This window comes from Chinchilla lanigera, unplaced genomic scaffold (assembly GCF_000276665.1).
Source record: "Chinchilla lanigera isolate Chin_1 unplaced genomic scaffold, ChiLan1.0 scaffold00013, whole genome shotgun sequence".
NCBI classification, from domain to species: Eukaryota; Metazoa; Chordata; class Mammalia; order Rodentia; family Chinchillidae; genus Chinchilla; species Chinchilla lanigera.
In genome coordinates, this window is record NW_004955414.1 from 6,871,520 (window position 1) to 6,892,619 (window position 21,100).

Consider the following 21,100-nt stretch of genomic DNA (forward strand, 5'->3'; position numbering starts at 1 on the left):
CCCGGTCCCCGCCGGCTGCCGAGCGGGGGGGCGCGGAGGAGCCGCAGCGATGTCCGGCCAGAGCCTGACGGACCGGATCACCGCCGCCCAGCACAGTGTCACCGGCTCCGCGGTCTCCAAGACAGTATGCAAGGCCACGACCCACGAGATCATGGGCCCCAAGAAGAAGCACCTGGACTGTGAGTGCAGCCCCGCGCCCCCCTCGCCGCGCGGCCCGCGTCCTTCCCGGTCTCTCTCCGGCAGCCTCCCCTGCCTGCGCTGTGCCGGCGCGGCGGCTCCTTTGCTCCCGTCGCGCCTGCCTTCATGGCCTCCGTTTCTCTGTCCCCGTCTGAACGGCTGTGGCAGGCCAGCCGCTGTCCTCCCGGACCTGGGGACCCCCGCCTCCCCGCGCGCTGCAGCGCCGAGCCCATCGCCGGCCCGCCCGCTCCCCGCAAAGCTGCCCGCCCTCTGCCTCCGTCCGGTCGGCTGCAGCCTCCGTGCTCGCCTCTGCCGGCCCCCGGCCCCGTGCCGCCTCGATGCCCTCGCCGGGGCTCTCCCGCACTCATCGCCCCATTGTCTCCCCCTTTCGGGGTTCGGTGGTCGCCGGATTCCGTGGACCCGGGTCCTCCTTACTTGGCAGCCTTTGAAGGGGCTCCCACTTCCTTTGCTCTGCTGGAGTCTTCCCCCTACCCAGCCCTGCTTTCTCTTCCATCTTTCCTCCTCCTTCAGGGTTACCTTCCTTGGCTTCTGCAGTTGCAGTTCTTTCAATCCATTTGCTTTTCACTGTCATGCCTATCACCCGACTTTTATCTGAATTACCATCTTTGTGAGGAGTAAAAAAGTCGAAGGATTCAAGTTGGTGTAGGGCAAGCTCTCTGAAAGTTTGATGTCTTTATTTGCTCCCGGTGGAATTTAGTCATTGTATTGCCCATGATTGAGACTGAAGTGAGTTGTGAATGTCAGCATCCATCACCTTTCAAAAAATTCAAGTACGGATATGGAAAAAAAGACTTTGCTGATACTGGTGCGGTAACACTCCAGTTCCTGGAGTGTTATCCTTGACGGTTTGAACTTAGAAGCGTGTGTGTGAAACGTGGACGGTTGCGGTTCAAAATGGTTTAATAAACTTGCCTATATAGATCTGTTAAAAACAGTAATAAAAGGATAGTTGATGCTTCAGTTGGGATACATTTAAATTTTGCTGATTCTCTTTTGGGGAACTAGCTTTTCTTACAGGGCATTCTATTACTCCATTCGCTAACTTAGATACAATTAGTGGAACTCCTCCCAATTTTTTTCGAACCTGGAAGCCACCTCCTTTTTCTTTAAGCTCCTTTACCTCAGGGTACAAAGCTCGGTGGATCACTCAACCCTTGAGTCAGAGGAGCTTTGACCTGAAACTTTTCAGGGAAAAGTAGGGAGATAGTCACAGTTGTAAGTTCCCTTTTTAACTGACTACTGGACACATTAGCCCAACTGACTTTCATCATACAAGAAAGTTATTTGGCTTTACTGTGAAGCAAGAGCCAGCATGTTCTCAAAGGGAATTCACTGTCAGGAGTCCTGTTTTGATTTCTCACTTGGACTTTGGCTCTATAAGGGTTGCGCTTTAAAAACAAGGTACAAAATGAGTTCTTGCAAGATACTTTGCTCCTTAAAAAAAAAGATACTTTATCATGAAGTGCTGTTAGAATAATGAGAATAAATTATTACCACGGACAAACCTATCATTCGTTGTGATTTGTTCCTTTGCTGTGGAATAGTTCTATAAAAATCATTAGTTTGGTTCTCTGTGCTAGTCAGGCAAGCTCCTTTTTAGGATCAGTCTTTGCCCGTTTAGAGTATGGGGAATATATTTACATAGTGACACTCTTAGAAACAGAAAGTGCTTTAAAATGCATCGTGAAGCCATAAGTGATTTGTGTGTGTTTGTGTGTCTTTTTGAGACAGGGTCTCGCTATGCAGTTCAGGCTGGCCTTGAGCTCACTTTGTAGCCCAGGCTGGTCTCGAACTTGTAAGGATCCTCCTGCCTCAGCCTCCCAAGTGCTGGGATTACAGGCTTACAGGCGTGCGCCACCACGCCCTGCCATAAGTGATTTTTAAATTATCTAGTGTTTAGAGTAGACGTTTCAACTGTTGACATCCCTTCAAAAGATTACTTGGTTTGTCCTACTAATTTTAGTTTGCCTGGACACTGTATTTTGGGGGGCGGGGAAGCGTTGAAGGGGAAGAAGACTTGTGTCTTTATGAACGATTTTTCTCTTCTCGCAAATGGTGAATTATAACAATTGATGCAGCTTTTAAGTTTTTATAAAGGTTATATGTTCAAATGTAGCAGTGATTCTTTTGACATTTCTGCAAAGTGTAGAAAATAGGTTGGCTAAAGTTAGAAGAGTGGTATTTGCTTGGTAATTTTATAAATGCTAATGGCTTTTTCTTACAATAGCTGCTACTGCAGATCCTAACTGGGCTTAAGTTTTGAGGATAATCTCATATTTGTAGGTCTTTTTATTTATCACTGCTGTATATTCTACATTGGTAAGATATATTAGGGGTATATTAGACCTTGGATGTGCTGGTAATGTTTGATCTTAAAAAACCAGTATGAGTAAGATGCCTCCATTTCTTTTCAGTGATACTTTAAAATACAGTTGCCTTTGTTGTTTAAAATGCCCTTAAAACTAGTTCTCACTAAAGAAATAAATTTAAAGTTGGACCAATGAATGATTTACTAAACACTTTGTTTTGCTCAACACCTTAACATGCTTTGAGAAAATTGAAGACTTCCACAGTTCTGGGTGTTGACATCTTTATCTTTAAGCTTTAATACAGAAATATGTCATTTCAAGTAATTTTTTCTCTTTGATTTTGCCTAACAGTGAAAGCTTAGTTCTTGTGAACCAAATAAAAAAAAATTCAACTTAAAAATGTATATTTAGCAAAACATTGTTAGAATTACTGTTTTCCCTTATAAGCTCTTAGACTGTGGAGGTAGTTTCTGTGCACTTCCTTGCCAGGATCTTTCCATATTAGGAAGTGGGTATTATAATCCATGAATTATGGCTTAATTTATGCACTACGTATGTTGAAGAAAGGTCTTTTGTTTGCTTATTAGAATTAGGGTAGAACATTAACAAGTGTCCTTACTGTGAAAAGAATCGTTAAACTTGAAACACTGTATAAAATAAACATGATTTCTACTTAATTTCAGGCTTCTAATGGCTATCCATAATTAAGATACAAAATAGCATTTATATGTGAAGGACTTCAATTTTTCAGGCATGGTATCCTCCCTATAAGTGGCAAAATCTATACATGCTCAAGTCTCTTATTTAAAAATGGCATAGTATTTGCATATGTTACTTGCTCCCGTACATTTTAAATCAATTCTAGGTTACTTATTCCTGAAATAATGTAAATGCTATCTAAATAGTTGTGTTGTTAAGGAAATAATGACAAGAATAATGATATACATGTACATTATAGACAGTTATTTTTCCCTAAATATTTTGATCTAAGGTTGGTTAAATTCAAAGATGTGGAACTCGTGGAAATAGGGACAACTGTAGTAATGTATTGTAGAAGAGAAACCCTAAAGAGAATTGATATTCATCCATTTTTGTAGCTATCCTATTTGTAATTAGCAAATGCGTTCTAAAACATCTTTGCAATTATATTTTATTGGTGGGCTCACTTAATAAATGCTTAATGTTAGACATTGAGCATCTATGCTTTTTATTTTTACTGTGTATTTTATATCTTTGGGTATATTTCAAGTGTCTTTGAATCTAGTGGCAGGTGAGAAATACTTTACGAGGATTTGACTACTTTCTGTTCTATGATTTGTAAAGCACTTGTACGATATATTTGATGTTTTAAAAATACACTAATTAAAAATTATTTTAATCATGAGAATTGCTTTAAATAAAATTTATTTTGATCTTGATCATCATTTAGAATCCTTAATATGAAAGTTCACCTAATACAGTATACAGAAAGTTGCCTGTGTCTATTTTCTTCAAAGAGCTGAATTTCACCATTTCTCAAAATCCAAGTAGTAAGAAAAATAAATTTAAAAGCTTCTTGGCAAGAGGTTAGAACCCTACTAAGAAGTAGCATTAAAGAGTTTTAAAGTAAAGGCTTAGTATTTGCTTTTCCTGTTCTTTTGGTGGCTAAAGTGGCATTTCCGTTACTTTGTGTTCTTTCTCAGTATGTTCCCAGTTGAACTGCTTTATACATTTCTCTAGAGAATCAAAAGTTTGAATTTGACCTTTTAGAATTTGTATGTTCATTGTGTATACTGTTCCTTTCAGGGAGAATTGTTCAGGCAGTTTGATTTGACTAATGATAGTCATTTAAAAGGGAGACCCCTGCCACCTCACCCCCAGTTCTGGGGGTAGCACTCAGGAGGGCTCTAACACTGAGCTACGCCCGGCCCCGCCCTGCCCTACCCCCCCATAAGTTTTTTTGAGGCAGTTTCTTCTTAAGTTGCCCAGGCCGGACTTGAAGTTCTGATCTTCCTCTCTCTCAAGAATCTCAATGAACGTAAACCTTTACACTTTTAAAAATTATAGTGAGAGTGGTGATTTGCCAGATTATTAAAAGTGTTAAGGATTTCTCAATCGTACTAGTATGTAGGTAGCAGTGGGCATTTTCTTTGTGCATATGCCTAGGTTTGTTTTTTTTTCCAGTGCTAAGAGATTGAACCTAGGACCCCTGGCTTGCTTGACAAGTGCTCTTAAACTGAGCTATAACCCCAGCTCATACTTTAAACAAATACACGTTTATGCTTATTCTGTGCTGAATACCTTACAGAGAGCACTTTACATTTGTTAACTAGTTTATTCCATTTAATAGCATTTGAGAGGCTCTTATTTCCACAAGTTCACACAGTCAGAAAAGAGGTAAACTGGGATTTGAACCCAAGTAGTCTAGCATTAGAGTTTGTGCTATAATCTCAGTGTATCTTTTTATATAATACCTTTCTATCCTAGAAAATAAATAATTTCGAAGTTTTATATATTTAATTTTATTTATTTATTTATTTTTTCAGGACTAGGTCTCACTATGTAGTCCACACTGATCTTCAACTCACTGTGTAGCCCGGGCTGGCCTCTAACTCATGGCAATCATCCTGCCTCAGCGTTCTCAGTGTGAGGTTACATGTGTGTACCACTACACTCAGCAAGAAAATGTGTTTTTTAGGATAGCATTAGGTTCACAGCAAAATTGAGCTTCTAAGGAGTGTGATGATTTCCTGTATATCCTGTACTCATACACTCATATGCTCTTCTATTGTCAACATCCCTCACTAAAGTAGTACATTTGCTATAATTGATGAACCTATATCGAAAGATTACAATTCCTAAGTCCATAGTTTATATTAGGATTCAGTCTTGGTGTTTGTATGGTCTATGGATTTGGATAAATGTATGGCAGGGTCTTGTCATGCTGTTTTTCCTGTTCATCTCTCCACTTGCAAATACTACTGTTGCCATAGTTTTTCCTTTGTCAAAGTGCCATATATGGTTGGGATCATACAGGATATAGCCTTTCCAGACTGAGTTCTTTCACTTCGTGTACTGTACTGTATGCATTTGAGATTCTTCCATGTCTTTTTATGGCTAGTAGCTCATTTCTTTGTTAGCACTAAATAATATTCCACTGTCTGGACATATCAGAGTTTATTTGTCCATTCACTTATTAAAAGAGCCTGTTTGTTACTCCCAAGTTTTGGCAATTAGGAATTAAGCTGCTGTCATTGTCTCTGTATTAAAGAATTTTTTTTTTTTTGGTAAGAAACCGTTAGAATGTCTTCCAGAGTTGCTGTAATATTTTACGTTCTCACCAGTAATGAATGAGATTTCCTGTTCTTCACATGTGACACAGTAGTGGCAATCCTGTGTGTGGCATGCATGATGCAGCTGGCAATTATTGAAATCTCTGAGAGGTTCGCCTTCATTGCTGTAGAGCATCTTGTCATTAGCTTTTATCTTCTTTGATGAGATATCTGTTAAGGTCTTTGGCCCTAGGGGCTGGGGATTTACCTCAGCGGCACAATGCCTGCCTGGCAAGTGCAAGGTTGTGAGTTTGAGTCCCCCATACAGGAAAAAAAAAAAAAAGGTCTTTGGCCCTTTCTAATATTCAAGTTGTTTTCTTATTGTTGAGTTTTAAGGGTCCTTTGTATATTTTAGATAACAGTCCCTTCGTACCTTTTGCAATCATTTTCTTTCAATCCATGACTTGTCTTTTTATTTTTTTTTTTACAATGTCTTTTAAAGAGCAGAAATTTTTAATTTCATTGGAGTTCAGCTGATCAGTTCTTTTGTTCATAAATCATACTTTCAGTGTTTCATCTAAAAAATCGTTATCAAGGTCATCTTGATTTGCTTCTGTGTTATCTTCTAGGAGTTTCATTGTTTTGTGTTTTACATTAAGTTCTGTGATTCATTTTTAGTTAATTTTTATGAAAGGTATATGTTTAGCCCACCTCCCGTTTTTAAACATGTGGCTGTCCAGTTGTTCCTGTAGTAAAAACAGAAGACTAGCTTTGCTCCATTATATTGACTTTGTGGCAGTTTTTGCGGGGAGGGGCAGGATGTGTTCACCTGGTCAGTTGAATTTGTAGACTCAAGTAATCCTCCTGCCTCAACTTTCTGAGTAGCAGCAGGCATAGATGTTTACCATCATGCCTGCTGGCAGTGATGCTTTTTTAAATGCTTAAAGAAAAATAGGTTTTCTTTTGGTGTATACATACACATGTACATGCATGTATATAACATATACTTTGTTTTTATTTCCCCTGACCCTTGTGCCTCCTCTAAACCTCTGTTCTACTTTACTGTTGTCTTTGTTTTTTAAAGTTCGACATACAAGTGAAAACATGCAATACTTGAGGTAGTGGTTCTTAAAATGTAGTCCAGAGACTCCCGAATGTCTCCAAGACACTTTAAATAAGTTTATGAGGTCAAAACTATGTTCTGTTTGCCATTTCCATTTTTATTCTTTCACCAGTGTACAGTGGAGTTTTCCAGAGGCTGTATGACATGTGATATTGCAATAGATTGACTACCAGTAAATAATGAGAAATCAGTTGTTGACTGTTAAGCCGGGTGTTAGTTTTGTGAAAATGTAAAATAATGCCCTTTTTAAAGTTTTGCTTTGGAAAATACAGTTCTTTTTCATGTAATATGTTAATATAAAATGAGTTGTACTATTTTAAAATGAAATTTTTGTTTTGAGGCACGGTCTCGCAATGCAATTCAAGCTGTGTTTGAGCACAGGCTGGTCTTAAACTCACAGCCATCCTCCCACCCCAGCCTCTTGAGTGCTGGAATTAAAGGCATGCACTACTGTGCCTGGCTTAAAATGAATTTTTAAAAAATCAATTTTAAATTTCAGTTAATTTTAAATTTCTAATAGTAAATACTCATAGGAAAATTTTCCCATAAAAGCTCTTTGGCCTCCTCAGTTTTTAAGAATGTAAAGATTCTTAGACTAAAAAGTACACCTCCAGAAAGAGAAAAGAAGTGTTCTTAAAAACTTGATTTAAAGAATCTTTTGAACTCTCAAAGTAAGTAATTTTGTATTGGATTTGGTGGCTAATTGTGATCTATCCATTGAAGACTCTGAGCCAGAGTTGTGGCATAATCTTCTATTGGGTCAAACAGTAAGGAGAGTGGAGAATTCTGCAGTCTTACTTAGAAAGGTGACTACTAAGGGTAAACAGAATCTAAGAGTGATGTCAAAATTGTTCCCCGAAAGATCTTAATAAAGTCCATTATTAAATTGGAACTCTTGATCTGTCCGTCCTTTCTCTCTCCTCTTTATCCCAAACCCATCCCTTTTTATGAAAACCAGGAGGATTAGGTACCAACTGTGCCAAAATAAGTTTTTGACAAATAACTGTTAGTCTTTGCACACGCCATTTATAGGACACAAAATGTCTTCTTCATCTCTCGGTCAAAACAGATCCTTCCTTTTTCTTTTTTTCTCAGGGTTGAGAATTTAGACCCAGGGCTTTACACATGAAAGGCAAACATTCTACCACTGTTACACCTGCAGTCCTCTTTTAAACCTTCTTTAACTTTGCTATCATTAACAGTCACATTTAAAATAACCTTTTTTTGAGAAATATGTCACTGGTTCTGTCAATATAGTACTCCCACCATTTATAGTTTATAATTTTATTAACCTGTAATTAATGTCATACTCATGGTTTGTGTGTGTTTTCTTTATAGGGTGGGAATTTTTTTTCTATTGTTAACATACCCCCCAGAAGTACTTAGTTGGCAACCCTTTGCATGCTCAGTAAATATTGAATGATTATACATAATCTATCTTTATACCTCAGACTATTCCATGGACAATTTATGGAAAGAGCATAAAGATCTATTCCAGCAGATACTTAATATCTTTTACAGCAGTTATCTTAATTATCTTAGTTGTTGTGAATCATAATTACCTGGTTACAAATTTGTATGTAGAGTGAATCAGTAACATTGGTAAACATTAAAACAAATTGTTGTGTGTATCATAGAACTCATGAGGCTTTCAGAGATTTAGTAATAGGAAGTGTTTTCCAAAATACTGTTAGATCAAAAGCTGTGGTGATGGCTGTTCAGTTTGAACACTATTAAAACACGTTTTTGAGGGCATGTTCTTAAAAGTAGAAATACAATTTTAAGAATTAAGCAGGGCACCAGAGATAGATGTGAAATGTTAATCAGAGCTGCTTGCTTGCACCACTCTAAGGAGGTACCAGTTACATTGGCCTCTTGTGAGGGATGCCTTATGTAACTATGGTGGCAGCTTTTGTGTGTGTGTGTGTGTGTGTGTGTGTGTGTGTTTGTGTTAGTGGGGATTTAACCCAGGGCCTTCACACTCACGGAATTGCTAAAAAAACAAACGCAAGTTCAGCTTGAATTTGTGGTCCAGCTGCCTCAGCCTCCCACAGTGCTGAGATTACATGCATGCACCACTGTACCTGGTTGTAGCAGGTTCGTTTTTTGGTGTAAGAAGGGAAAGTACACTCAAAGATAACATCATAATGTAAAAGAAAAGATACGACCTATGTGGAAGGATCCCTTATTGAAGTATGAGACTTACAAGTAGTAGTGATAATGGTGGTAAGGTCACTAAATCTAGAACATAAGTTGATACCAGAGGCTGATGGGAACTATTAAAAGTTTTCTCTAAACACTTGGAATTCCAGTAATGATTTTAGGAATGCAGTAGGTATTTATGGCATTATCTTACTGCTTGAAAGCTTCCTAGGGGTCCCAAATTTTATTCAAGGGTCACTTCTTCCATGCAGTGATTAAGGAAGCAAGGCATGCTTTGTAAGCTGGTAACCTTACTAAAGATTGAAGGTGTACTCTGCAAGTGACTTCACAGTAGGTGCCTCAGTCATTATACTGTATTATATGTTTCTGCTGATTATAGGTTACCTGACTTTAAGCTCTGAGAACAAGAGTGTGTGTGCAATTAAGAAATGCAAACATACTGTATTTAAAATACATCTAATATTCGGAAATATTAATGTAGGTATATACAAAAAATAGATGGTGCTATTCACCCTAGAGAGAATTGGCAAGCCCTCTTGATGTACTTCAGTTGTTTGCAGAAATTTGTTTCATGCTTTGTATAGAATAATTTGCAGTATTACCATTTAATTAAAGCTAATATGCAGTGTGGTATATGATTATTTTCTTTTACAAATTTGAGATATTATTCACATAATTCAGTGACATGTATATTATTTTCATAATGTTGTATGTAACCATCACAGCTTATTTTTAGAACATTTTTCTGTCCACTAAAAAAGAAATTATGTCTGTTAACAGTCATTACCAATTTCCTCCTTTCCTCTCCCCCCCTAGTCACTGATCTACTTGCTTTGTAGAGATTTTCCTATTTTGGACATTGCATATAAACGGAATCACATAATGCATGGTGTTCAGTGTCTGGCTTTTTACTTTGCATGAAATTTGCAATGTTCATCCTTGTATCATGTAACAGTATTTCATTTCTGTTTATAGTTCAATAGTATTTCCTTGCATAGATGTGTCACATTTTTAAATACATTTGTCAGCTGGTGGACATTAGGCTTCTTTACTCTTTTTGGCTATTAAGAATAACACTGTTGTGAATATTTATATACAAGTTTGTGAACATGTTCAATTATTTTATTTGTATACCCAGGAATAACATTGCTAAATCATATAGTAATTCTATTTAACTTCTTTTTGTTGTTGTTGCTGTTATGTGGGGATAGATCCAGGGTCTCATGCATGTAGGCAAGTACTCTATCATTGTATTGCTACGCAGCTTTGTGTTTTTTTTCAAGGAACTATTAGACTTTCACAGTAGCTACACCATTTTAACATTCTCATCAGCAGGCTTCAGTTTCTTCATATTTTTACTAATACTTGTTATTTTCAGGGTTTTGTTTTGCTTTTTTTTTTTTTTTAAATAGTCACAGTGGGTGTGAAATGATATTTCATTGTGATTTGGGTTTGCATTTCCCTAATGATTAATGATGTTAGCATCTATGTTCTTATTGAACATTTATATATCTTTAGAAAAATGTCTATATCTTAAACATGTTTTTTAATGTTATGGATATAAGAGTACTGAAAGTCACGTATTTTATATATAAGAATATTAGATTTATTCATATGATTTTTTTTCCCATTTTATGGCTTTGTACTTGATAGTATCCTTTAATACACAAAAATATTTAATTTTGATTAGACGATTTTGTTTTCTTTTAGTTGTTTTTGCTTTTGATAGCAAAAGCAAATTTATACTTACTTTGAAAGCAGATTTATGCCTATTTCATTCTGAGTTGATTAATTTTGAGATATACACACACACACACACACACACACACACACACACATATAGTGAGGAAGTTTCGTAGTAACCATTCTATTGATTTCACAGAATACTACAGACCAAGTAAATTTATAAAGGAAGTAAAGTTATTTCTCACAGTTGTGGAGGCTGCAAAGTTCATTATGTGTGTGTTGGGCACACATAGTGAGAGACCAGTGTGAGCACTTACTTTTTTAACTAGCTGGCTCCCAGAATGGTATTAATCTTTTCATGAGGGTGGAGTCCTTGTGGCCTAATCACTTCTTAAGGGCCTCCTTCTTAATACAGTTGTAATGTCAATTAAATATCTGCATGAGTTTTGGAAGGGATATTCAGGCCATAGTAGGAAGCTAAATTAATTTAAGGGAAGCTAAGGATATTTAAGTACTTCTTCCTTCTTTTGAAGTTGACATAAAGTCCAACTTTACTACTGCTGGAATAATCATCAAAATAGAAAATTGAGGGGGAAGAAAAAATTTCTATGCTATTAATCTTCAGTGTTAGGTGCAGGTCATTGAAGGTTAAGTGGGATTATTTGAGTCATTCTCTCAGCTGGATCAACCACTTAACCCAGTCTGTTGTCCATTTTTTAGGCCCTTTATGTAGTCTTTTAAATGTATAGAAATAACACAAAGTTACATAAGTATCAATAAGCAATGTTTTGTCCACACAGAAAGGTGTCATTTCATTATGCGTCTATGATTGTAGTTTATATAAAGGGCTGTTGTGTGTCTTCTTTTACTATGTTAACTATGGCATGTAGTAAATATTACAATAATGAATCAAACTGAATGATTTGAATGAATCAAAGGGGTATGTATTTCTCATGGAGTAGTTTCTGTATGTTATCAAACAGTGCTTTAGAATTTTTTTTTACATAAAATAAGAGGAAGATTGCCATAGGAGTAATAAATAGTACAATGATAGTAGTTTGTTTAAACTTTTTTCTGTTTTCGTGATCAAATAAATTTTTATTCTATATTGGTTGAAAATGTGTACAATGATGAAAGTTAGGGGATAAACTTAGGTATTTAGGGCAATTTGACACTTTAAAATATTTAGTTCAAGGCCTACCTATTGTTGGTATATTTGATTTCAGACGTAGTTTAATGTTTGTCACATTTGGGGATTTTATTTTGTCATCATTCTTTGGTAATGTGTGAATGTTAAAAATGGTTTCCAAACAGTTCTTGGTTTTAGACTTTGTTATCTATAGTATTCCACATATTATAACAGGATATTAAAAGGCTTTGATTGTTAAGTGTTCATGTGTTTTGATATAGAATACTGGAAAAACATTTGCATTGCAAATAAAAATAGTAACAAATGAAGTTATGCCTTGAATAAGCGATACTGAGTGATAAGGGAGTGTTTCTCCTACTACCTATGCCAGTTATGTCTTTTTCCTTCTTGTCTCCATGCAGTTCTTAACACTACTAAGACTTGCTGGATTTATCATCTTGTGACTTTTTTTTTTCTTGGAGAAGGCCTGCAGTGGAAAAATGAGAATTTTTTTCATGGTATTTTTGTCAGATTTTCTAGGAAACTTTTTTTTTGGTACCCAGAATTGAACGCAGGACCTTGTGCTTGCCAGGCAGGCACTTGTGTCACTGAGCTACATCCCCGGCCTGGAAACTTTGCTTTATGTTTGAGTAAAAGTGTACAACAAAATTTCTGAAATTGAATTCTAGTTAGTGTTGAGCAAGACTTATTCAAATCCTGGTCAGAAGCAGTAAGTGAGGTGCTAAGGGAAAGTGATCAAAGTTAAAAAAAAAACAAAACAGACAATATAAAGATGACACTTGCTCCTTAAAAGGAGCATGAGTGTAAAATAATAGTGCAATATATATAGTCAAATAATTGAAGTAGATATACAATAGTGTATAGTACTTTTATATAAAGTATTAGAGAGGTAATTATCTTTGCAGGTAGTAAAATTTTCAGAGGAGGTAACAGGAATTTTAAGGGTAGATGGTGTGATGGACCAGCAATCGTTACATTTTAGCTTCATTGGATTAAATGCCTAGCAGATTAATAAGGCTCTTGGGTATATCGGGATGGGTCATGGAAGCATGTCCTTGGGTACTGTACATGCTCCCTCTCCCATTCTTCGGGCACTGCTCTGCTTCCTGGTTTCAACCATGAAGTAAACAGTTTTGCTCTACCACACACTTCCGCCGTGATATTCCTGCCTTGGTGCTAGCTGACTATGGACTGAATTCTCTCAGCCTATGCTGAATAAAACTTTTCCTCCTTTAAGTTGTAATGTCTGGTATTGTGTCTCAGTGACAGGAAAGCTGACTATACAGATAGTGATTTGCAGATGGATAAAGGAATTTCTTCTCCGTTAGCATATACAGTTAATACGGAGCTTTATGTAGTGTGGAGAAAATGTGAAATAGTTGTGTTATGGAATGCTGACTGCTAGTGGCTGTAAGAGGTAGAGCTGAATAGAAAGGGAGCCCAAAAAGGTCTGGTTTGGGGTTAGGAGTTACCTTGATTCTCTTTGGTGTCTTCAGCTCCTCCCTAAAGCTTCATTTTAGAGTCCATCCTTTTCTTCCTTATTAAGGTGCTTTCCTAGCTCTAGATGCCTGGGCTATGAATCCACCAAGATACCTTCTTTTCTCAGGTAGTTTGTGATAGTGTTATTGAGAGGGATCGGAAGGCAGGAACACAGGATCTCATTAGGTGTTCAAGGATCTAAATGTGCACATGGACCTCTGAATATTACTATGGTCAATGGTTTGGGTTTAAATAAAATCAAGCATACTGTGATCTCATAGTTTTAATGAGCTTGTCTGGAAATCACTTTCTTTGAGTTCCAAGTTTATGAATGAACACAGCAAATCATCAGGTGATGTTCAGTATGTATTTAAAAAGCTTGATAAACTAAATTGAGTAGAAATTTTGTTGTTGATTTATGTGATTTAACTATTGATCTGTTTGTAAGTGATGCCTTGAAGCTGGATCTCTACAAGACGCTTGATAGTCTGATGCAATTAATTTATTCACTAGCAATTACATACTGAATGTCTACTGTATGTTCAAGTTCCTGTGTTGATATTTTTGGGAAATCTAAACGTGAAATTGCTTATCATATCCTCAGTCTAGTAAGATGACATACACAGATAACTATTACCAGGATGTGTGAGATGAGTACAGATCAAATGACCTTAAAGATCACAGGAGAGATACTGGAAAGAGCAGAGGGGAAAACTGGACTTTACATAAGTGATGAGGCATTTAATTTGGAGGAAAAAGGATATGCAAGCAAGTGGGCAGGAAGGCTGGAATTGTGTTTGGGGAACAAATGAGTCCAGGGTTCTTCCGATTATGAGAACAGTTTGGATGTAATGGAAAATATAGTTGGACCTATTGTCTGAGATTGTGGTGCTAGTGTGAATTTTAATTCCACAGCCTTTACTGTAATTTACTGCCCGTAGCATTTGGCTACTGTAGTTAAAGTTGGGCCACAGTTAGAGCCGGTCAGTTAGATCTGATTTTTCAAAATTATGCTGTTCATTATCTTTGTTTTCTTCTGATGCCAGTGTAAAAATAAAGAGTGCAAGGAGTTCTGCTGATTTTGAAGCTGAGAGTGAGATTTTGCTGCTTAAACCTTTTTTATATTAATTTATTATAGACTACATAGTGGCAGTTACTGAAATTTGGAGGATTGCTGTGTTTTTAAATTGCAGGAATTGTGGAAAAAGTCTTCAAAACAAATAAAATATACCTATCTGTAGTCTGAAGGTAGAGGTTTTATAAAAGCTTAAGGAAACTTTTCAGTGTTACAGATAACATCAGTTTAGTTAGGACATAACTTACACAGTGAGGAGAACAGCTGAGATTTAAAGAATTTTTTCTGCCTTGGGGAGTTGACATGCATTAACACAATGCTACTTACAAAAGCCTATTTAGTAGATAGTTGTATAAGCTCTAATTTATAGATACTATTCTTAAAACTTAGACACTACTAGTAAAAGGAAATAGAGACTATATTTACATTTATTTACTTTATTTATGTTGCTGGGATTGAACCCAGGGCCTTGTGCATTGTTAGGTTCACTGAGCTACATCCCTAGACCTAATTTAAGTTTCTGTTGTTGTTGTTTTTTGTTAAAGAATGCATTTAACAGTTAGATGCCAGTGAATCTTGACTGCAAGGCAGCCAGTCAGGGAAGCTTCTTAGCTTACAGAAAACTTAGAAAAGAAGATGTAATTAGAAGAAAGGCTTTCTTTATAGAAAATATAATTTCTGTTAATATATAAGATTACATTTGGGAGTGGCAACTTCGTATAGTTCTTGAATAAACTGTTAATATGGTTCAAGAGGAGCAAGCCCTGAACTGGAATATAGGGTGCTGGCCATAGCTCCACGTGACCTTAGGAAAATCTAACACTCACAGATTGCCTCCTTTCTCTGCTGTTCTGTGGATGCTATATTTGTTTTCCTTTAGCTCTTTTATTCTTGGCTGGAAACTAAGATCAGAGATAATTTTTCTGAGTTTTTGCTTCATTGTCCATCAGTGTTCTGTTCCACCTGCTAGTATATAATCATTATTTGAAAAATAGTTTGAACTTGCATATCACTACTATTGGCAGGGAGAGGTGGCATTGTTTTATGTAATTTTTTTTAGTAGGAAGTGGCCAATAAAATGTGAATTTTCTTCCATTATTATGATTTCTTTTTTTTTTTTTTTGAGATAGGGTCTTGCTATGTAGTTCAGGCTGGCCTCCAACTCATAATTATGTTGCCTGGGAAGGTCTCCGATTTGTTGTAATCTTCTTGCCTCAGCTTCCTGATTAGTATTGGGATTATAGGTATGTGCCACTCTGCCTGGTTCTACCTTTATCAAAAATACCTGAGTAGAATAAAATATGAAAATACTTCATGATAAAACATTTTCTGTCAATCTTTTCAACCATGTCTCATAAATTAACTTTTAAAATTCTTTCCATGTTGATCAAAAGATACTTACTGCCTTGCAGCTTTCTCTCTATTCATATATGGCTGGGTTGGATTCCCTTGTTTGGACAGGGTCCTTTTCTCCATTCTTTCCTTCTTTTTTTTTTTTTTTGAGACAGAGTCTCACCATGTAGTCCAGCCTGGAACTCTCGGCAGTCCTCTTGCCTCAGCCTCATGAGTGTTGGGATTATAGGCATGTGCCCCTGCACACAGCTTCCCCACTCTTATTTGGACAAATGGACTATTCCTGACAAGCCATAGGTAACACTTGTAGGCATATTTGTTCACTATTCTTCTGCAGAAGTAGTTTCTTTTATTCTGTCCTTTTTACTGTTGTAGTAGCCAGTGCATATTTATCTTGAACAGGGAGTCTGTTTTATGCATTTTGGTGTTGCTCCCCGCCCGTAAATACCTAGTCCAAAAAACATAAAACATAAAACATAATCTTCGGTGAAGATAATGACCTTAATATACCAGACTAGTAAGCTATTTAGTTAGCAGCTTTTTGTTTCATTTTTAAATATTGACAGCTTATTTTGTTTTTAAATGTAAGCTTGTTCTTGGCTACAGTTAGTTTTTTATTTTGAAAATATTTGAGTATGATCTTGGTCTTTAAGTAATTGGTTCACTTGATGAGCACAGCTTCTTCATACCAGGGTTATGAATTGATAACCTGAAAAAGAGTGGTAGTAGTGGTCCCTTTAACTACTGATTGCCACAGACTCAGTGATCTGCAGTGGTTAGTTGTCCTTCATTTGCTAGCTGTTGAGATCATGGTGGGGAATCAGCCAAAGGTATATGAGAAACACCAGTAATCAACATTCGCTTTTCTTTGCCAGAGTCTGTAGTACAGTTATCTACTAGTTAATCAGGTTTGGAATTTGTGTTGGGTACTAATTCAGTACAAGGTTTTAGACTTTGTATAGTCCCTCACTTAGTTTTGACCTTCATAGTTTTGCAAGATACTGTTTGGGTTGTTGACCTGTAGTGGACCCCAAGGCACTATCTCCAGGTAGTTTCTGTAGCCTAGAAACACGGCACAACACAGCTGGAGAGCGATGAAGGTTAGTTCTGATTTAAAAGTTAGTGATGGAGTTCTGGCTGGTAACCAAGTTAGACAGCTGCTGATAGAGCAGCCCAGAGGGAGATATTACTTGATTGATTTTCTAAAGGTACTGTGCAGGGAGAGGACCAGTTTTTTCTATTAGCAAGTTGCAGACCTCTTAAGAGATAAGGTTAAGCCCCTTTCTATCCTTGAGATCATAGATTTAACCTAGACTTCCTCTTTTCCTAGATTTTCTTCAAAAAGAGTTATATTTTCTTAATCTGTTGACTAACCTTGAATGCATTGTAGCTTTTGAAACTTTTTTTGCTGTTGTCAAGAATTGAGATTGTTTATATATCTCTGGGACAAAGGATGACTGGAAAACTGTTTTGTATTTTTGTCTCATGTAAAGATCACATAAAGCTTGTTTACCTAATGTCTGGTGAGGTGAGTTGACTTTGTTCTGTGACAATCCTGGCTTCTTTAAACTTGGTTATAATTTTTCTTTTTCTTTTTCTTTTTTTTTTTTGAGGCAAGGTTTTCTGTACAGTTCAGGCTGCCCTTGACTTCACTTTGTAACCCAGGCTGGCCTCAAACTTTCAGTGATCATCCTCCTGCCTCAGCCTCCTGAATGCTGGGATTACAAGTGTGCCCCATCACACCCAGCTAAACTTGCTGTCTTGGTTACTTTTCTCTCATTGCTGAGATAAAATACCTGACACCTAGAATTAAGCAAGCAAAGGTTTATTTAGCTTACAGTTTGTCAAGGTTTCAGTCCATATTTGGCTGGCTCCAAGGCAAAGTGGCACATGGCAGAGGGCAAACGTTCATGGAGTCAGAAAACAGCAAAGGCAACCAGAACAAAGTGGAGGAGTGGCTGGAACAACAAGCCTTCTTCCCTTATATATGCAAACTGTCCGCCCCAGGGCAGCTGTAGCACTCACATTCAGTTAATCAGAACTCTAAAAACCCTCCCTATGACTGCATGTGGCTTTGGGGGGACACCCAGACACAAGCCATGACACTTGCAATAAATTAAGGACTGTCATTTCTAAATTATTTGGAGGTAGAGAATGCCCCAAAATTTTAAAACGTGTTCCTTGTGAACTTGCAGTGAATGATATGCTGCCTTCCTTATATTTTGTCAACTTTTAGTTTTCTGTAAACAGGGTGAAGATGATGATGCCAAGGTGCAAGTTATACTAAGCCAAACAAAGGTGGTTACTGAAGGCAGTGAGAGGCGCTGGGGTTAGATTTGTGCAAAGCAAGCAGAGTATGTGGAGAAGACGAGACTCGCACACTTGGAATACAGAGAGAGTGACTGTGGACATGTGTGTGTTTCTTTAGGGGAAAGATTGCAGAATCTCTTTCCAGCACAACCACTAATTCATGCTACTTCTGTTAGACATGGATTTAAATCTTTACAGTGGATTTAACAGTATCCCTTCTTGTCTGAGACTGTTGTGATAATCAGAAGTCTAAGGATATGAAAGAACTTTGTAATGTAAACAGAAATCATCTGCATAAATATCAGTTTGCAGCTAATAAAGAAAATGGGCTCTAGAGGGTTTGCAGAATCATTGAATTTGATATGATAGGAAAACTGATCTTTCAAAACAAGGGAAAACTGTAAAATATGATGAGGAGTAAAAATAACAGTAGTCTATGTTTGTAATGGTGCTTTAAAGCTTATAAAGTACCTTAAGTGCTATATATTACTCAAGGGATGTTGTGAAAACCTGCTTCTTAAATGAGAAGTTGAAACTCCGTGACTAACGTGCTTGAAATGTGAATACTAAATCTGGAATTTAATTCTAGATTTTTTACTCATTTTTATGTGGCACAAGTCTTGGTATAGTATAGCCTTCTTACATGGAAATAGGGTCATGCATGGAGTGAAAGGAGTGGCGAGACAGAGCTTCAGTGCTGTGAAATTATCATTCTTGTCCTTGCTGTTGAAGCAGATATGAAATGAATAACACTTAGGACAGATGATCAGTGAGTCAAGATTTCCTATGGGAAGAAGTGAACTTCAAAAAACTATCTCATAAATAGGGCTAAAATAGACACCCTTTTCCTCATCTGCCAATCTCATTCTAAAAGGTGTCTAATAACAGCAGTAAAATAAAAAGCTAATGCTTTCCAGTCTTTGCCAAGTTTAGAGAGGGATTAACTTGAAAAGTAGTAGTCACAGTGGTAGCATTTTAATTGTGTAGATTTATTTGTGGGTCCTTTGACATCATGGCAGAAAGGGAAGTTGGTGAAAGATTGGTATGTAGCATGACGGTAGAAAGGTTAAATTTTCCTTGCTACTTGTCTGGATAACTGAAGATATATTACTCTTTCTTACCAAGCCAAGAAAAAACATTCTTTCAGAAATTCAAGGGATTCTTTAGGTATCTTTCCACAGATAGTATTTGGTTTTTGAAAGTTTGTATGTGACATTAGCCTTCTAACTACTTGCATGAAAGAATAAACGTTTTATTTTTAAGGTCTTTTTACTTGTCACTGTGATTGGTACATAGCAGAACTAAATAAAAATACACTAAAGTATTATATATAAATATATATGTAGTTTAAAATTTATTGCTTCTCAATTTTTTAGCAGCAGAGGTCAGTTTGTCAAATGCCTTTTATTGAGGGATACTTAGAGCTTATATTTAGGAAAAATAAATTCAGAATTCCTATACTAGTACAGTGTACAAGCCTGGCATGGTGGCTTATGCCTGTAATCCCAGTACTTAGAGGCTGGGGTAGGAGGATCCTGAGTTTGAGGCTACCCTAGGCCAGCCTGGACTACATAATAAGTGTCTGTCTTAAAACAAACAAAACAGTTCAGTGTGATTATTTCTAACTTCTATTGAAGAAGTAAATGTAATCTATTGTTTCTCTTTAAATTTTTTTTTAATCCCAAATCCTTACATTTTGCTGTAGTATGTTATTAGGCTGATAGCTTTCAAATAGAATGAATCAAATAATAGCACTTTGTTTTCAGTTTGGGAATTTAAATAAGATGTACTGAATTCTCTATTTATGTATATCCTGAAGTAGTTTTTTCCAGACAAACATACATTTTCTTTTTCCTTTTGGTGACCAAAGCTTGGAATTTTAGGTTCAAATGGATTTGTTTCCTTTTAAATTCATATTATTGAAGTATAATTACATGGAATTTCTAAGTTTAAAAAAGTAACATCTTCACTCTCATTTTAGCACGTAAGAGATTTTTATCTTGATATTTCATGACTTTTTAAGAAAGGTATTTGTCAGGAGAAGAAATTATCAGTTTTTATGCTGACAAATAGGTTAATTAGGGTCAGATAGAGTCTTAGAAGAACAGTTGTGTAGTTATAAAATATGCAAAGATAGAATTTTTTGTGGTAGTGATTATTCCCACTTGTAGAGTAATGCTAGTGATTACTTCTGTAGAAGGAAAATACTTTTACTTTATTTTATAGTGATTTTAAATGCTATATTAAAATGCCCACATTTTCTATTTAAACAGCATTATTAAAGAAAAGTCTGTAGATAGGTTATTATCTACTGTGTACTGTTTTCATCTACAGCTGTCATGACTGTTCCCACAGTTTGAAAAACATTTTTCTTTAAAGAAATGGCTTTGACTAATTAGTGAACTTGATGCCTGCTTGCCACAAATACAGCACCCAGTCAAGTGTAATAAGTGATTGGTGTTAATTTTCATTCACTTAAGGCAAACGTTTCAATGTGAAGTGTATAATGAGCAGTTCAGATGTCCACTGTGTGTGCTTACCATCTGCATAAAGCTAGAGACTTTGCAAAGTCAGTCAGAGAAGATCCTTTTTCATGTGTCTGGTTCAGCAAGGGTAAAGCAGACATGTGAGGCATAGAATGAGTGAGATGTCGCTATTCTTCTCTGCTACGTGGAAGGTGGTAGTTGATCTTGGAGGTCAGTTCAGTAGGCCTCCAGGCCACTGGTGACACACTACTGCTGTTGCCATAATTTTTGAAAGCCTCGTCTGGGACTACTTCCCTGATTATCATGTAAGTATAAATATCAACCTCTTTCAAATGCATTACCCCCCTTCCCCTGCCCCCTGAAGGCTAAGTAGCCTTCAGCAGTTACTACCATCTGGCATATATTTATCTTTTTTTGGGGGGGGGGGTGTTTCTCCGGTACTGGGAACCGAACTCACGACCTTGCGCTTGCCAGGCAGGCGCTTTTGCCGCTGAGCTATATCCCCAGCCCCATATTT

General features: G+C 37.0%; 1 protein-coding gene across 1 annotated transcript in view; it reads left to right on the forward strand.

Moving 5' to 3' along the window:
* The window catches only part of Picalm (phosphatidylinositol binding clathrin assembly protein), a gene marked incomplete in the record, with an annotated part of 99,350 nt that overhangs the window by 300 nt on the left and 77,950 nt on the right, over nt 1-21,100 (forward strand). Inside the window, 1 exon segment of the mRNA XM_005379748.2 lies at nt 1-179. Within this exon segment, the coding sequence (XP_005379805.1) occupies nt 50-179 (130 nt within the window).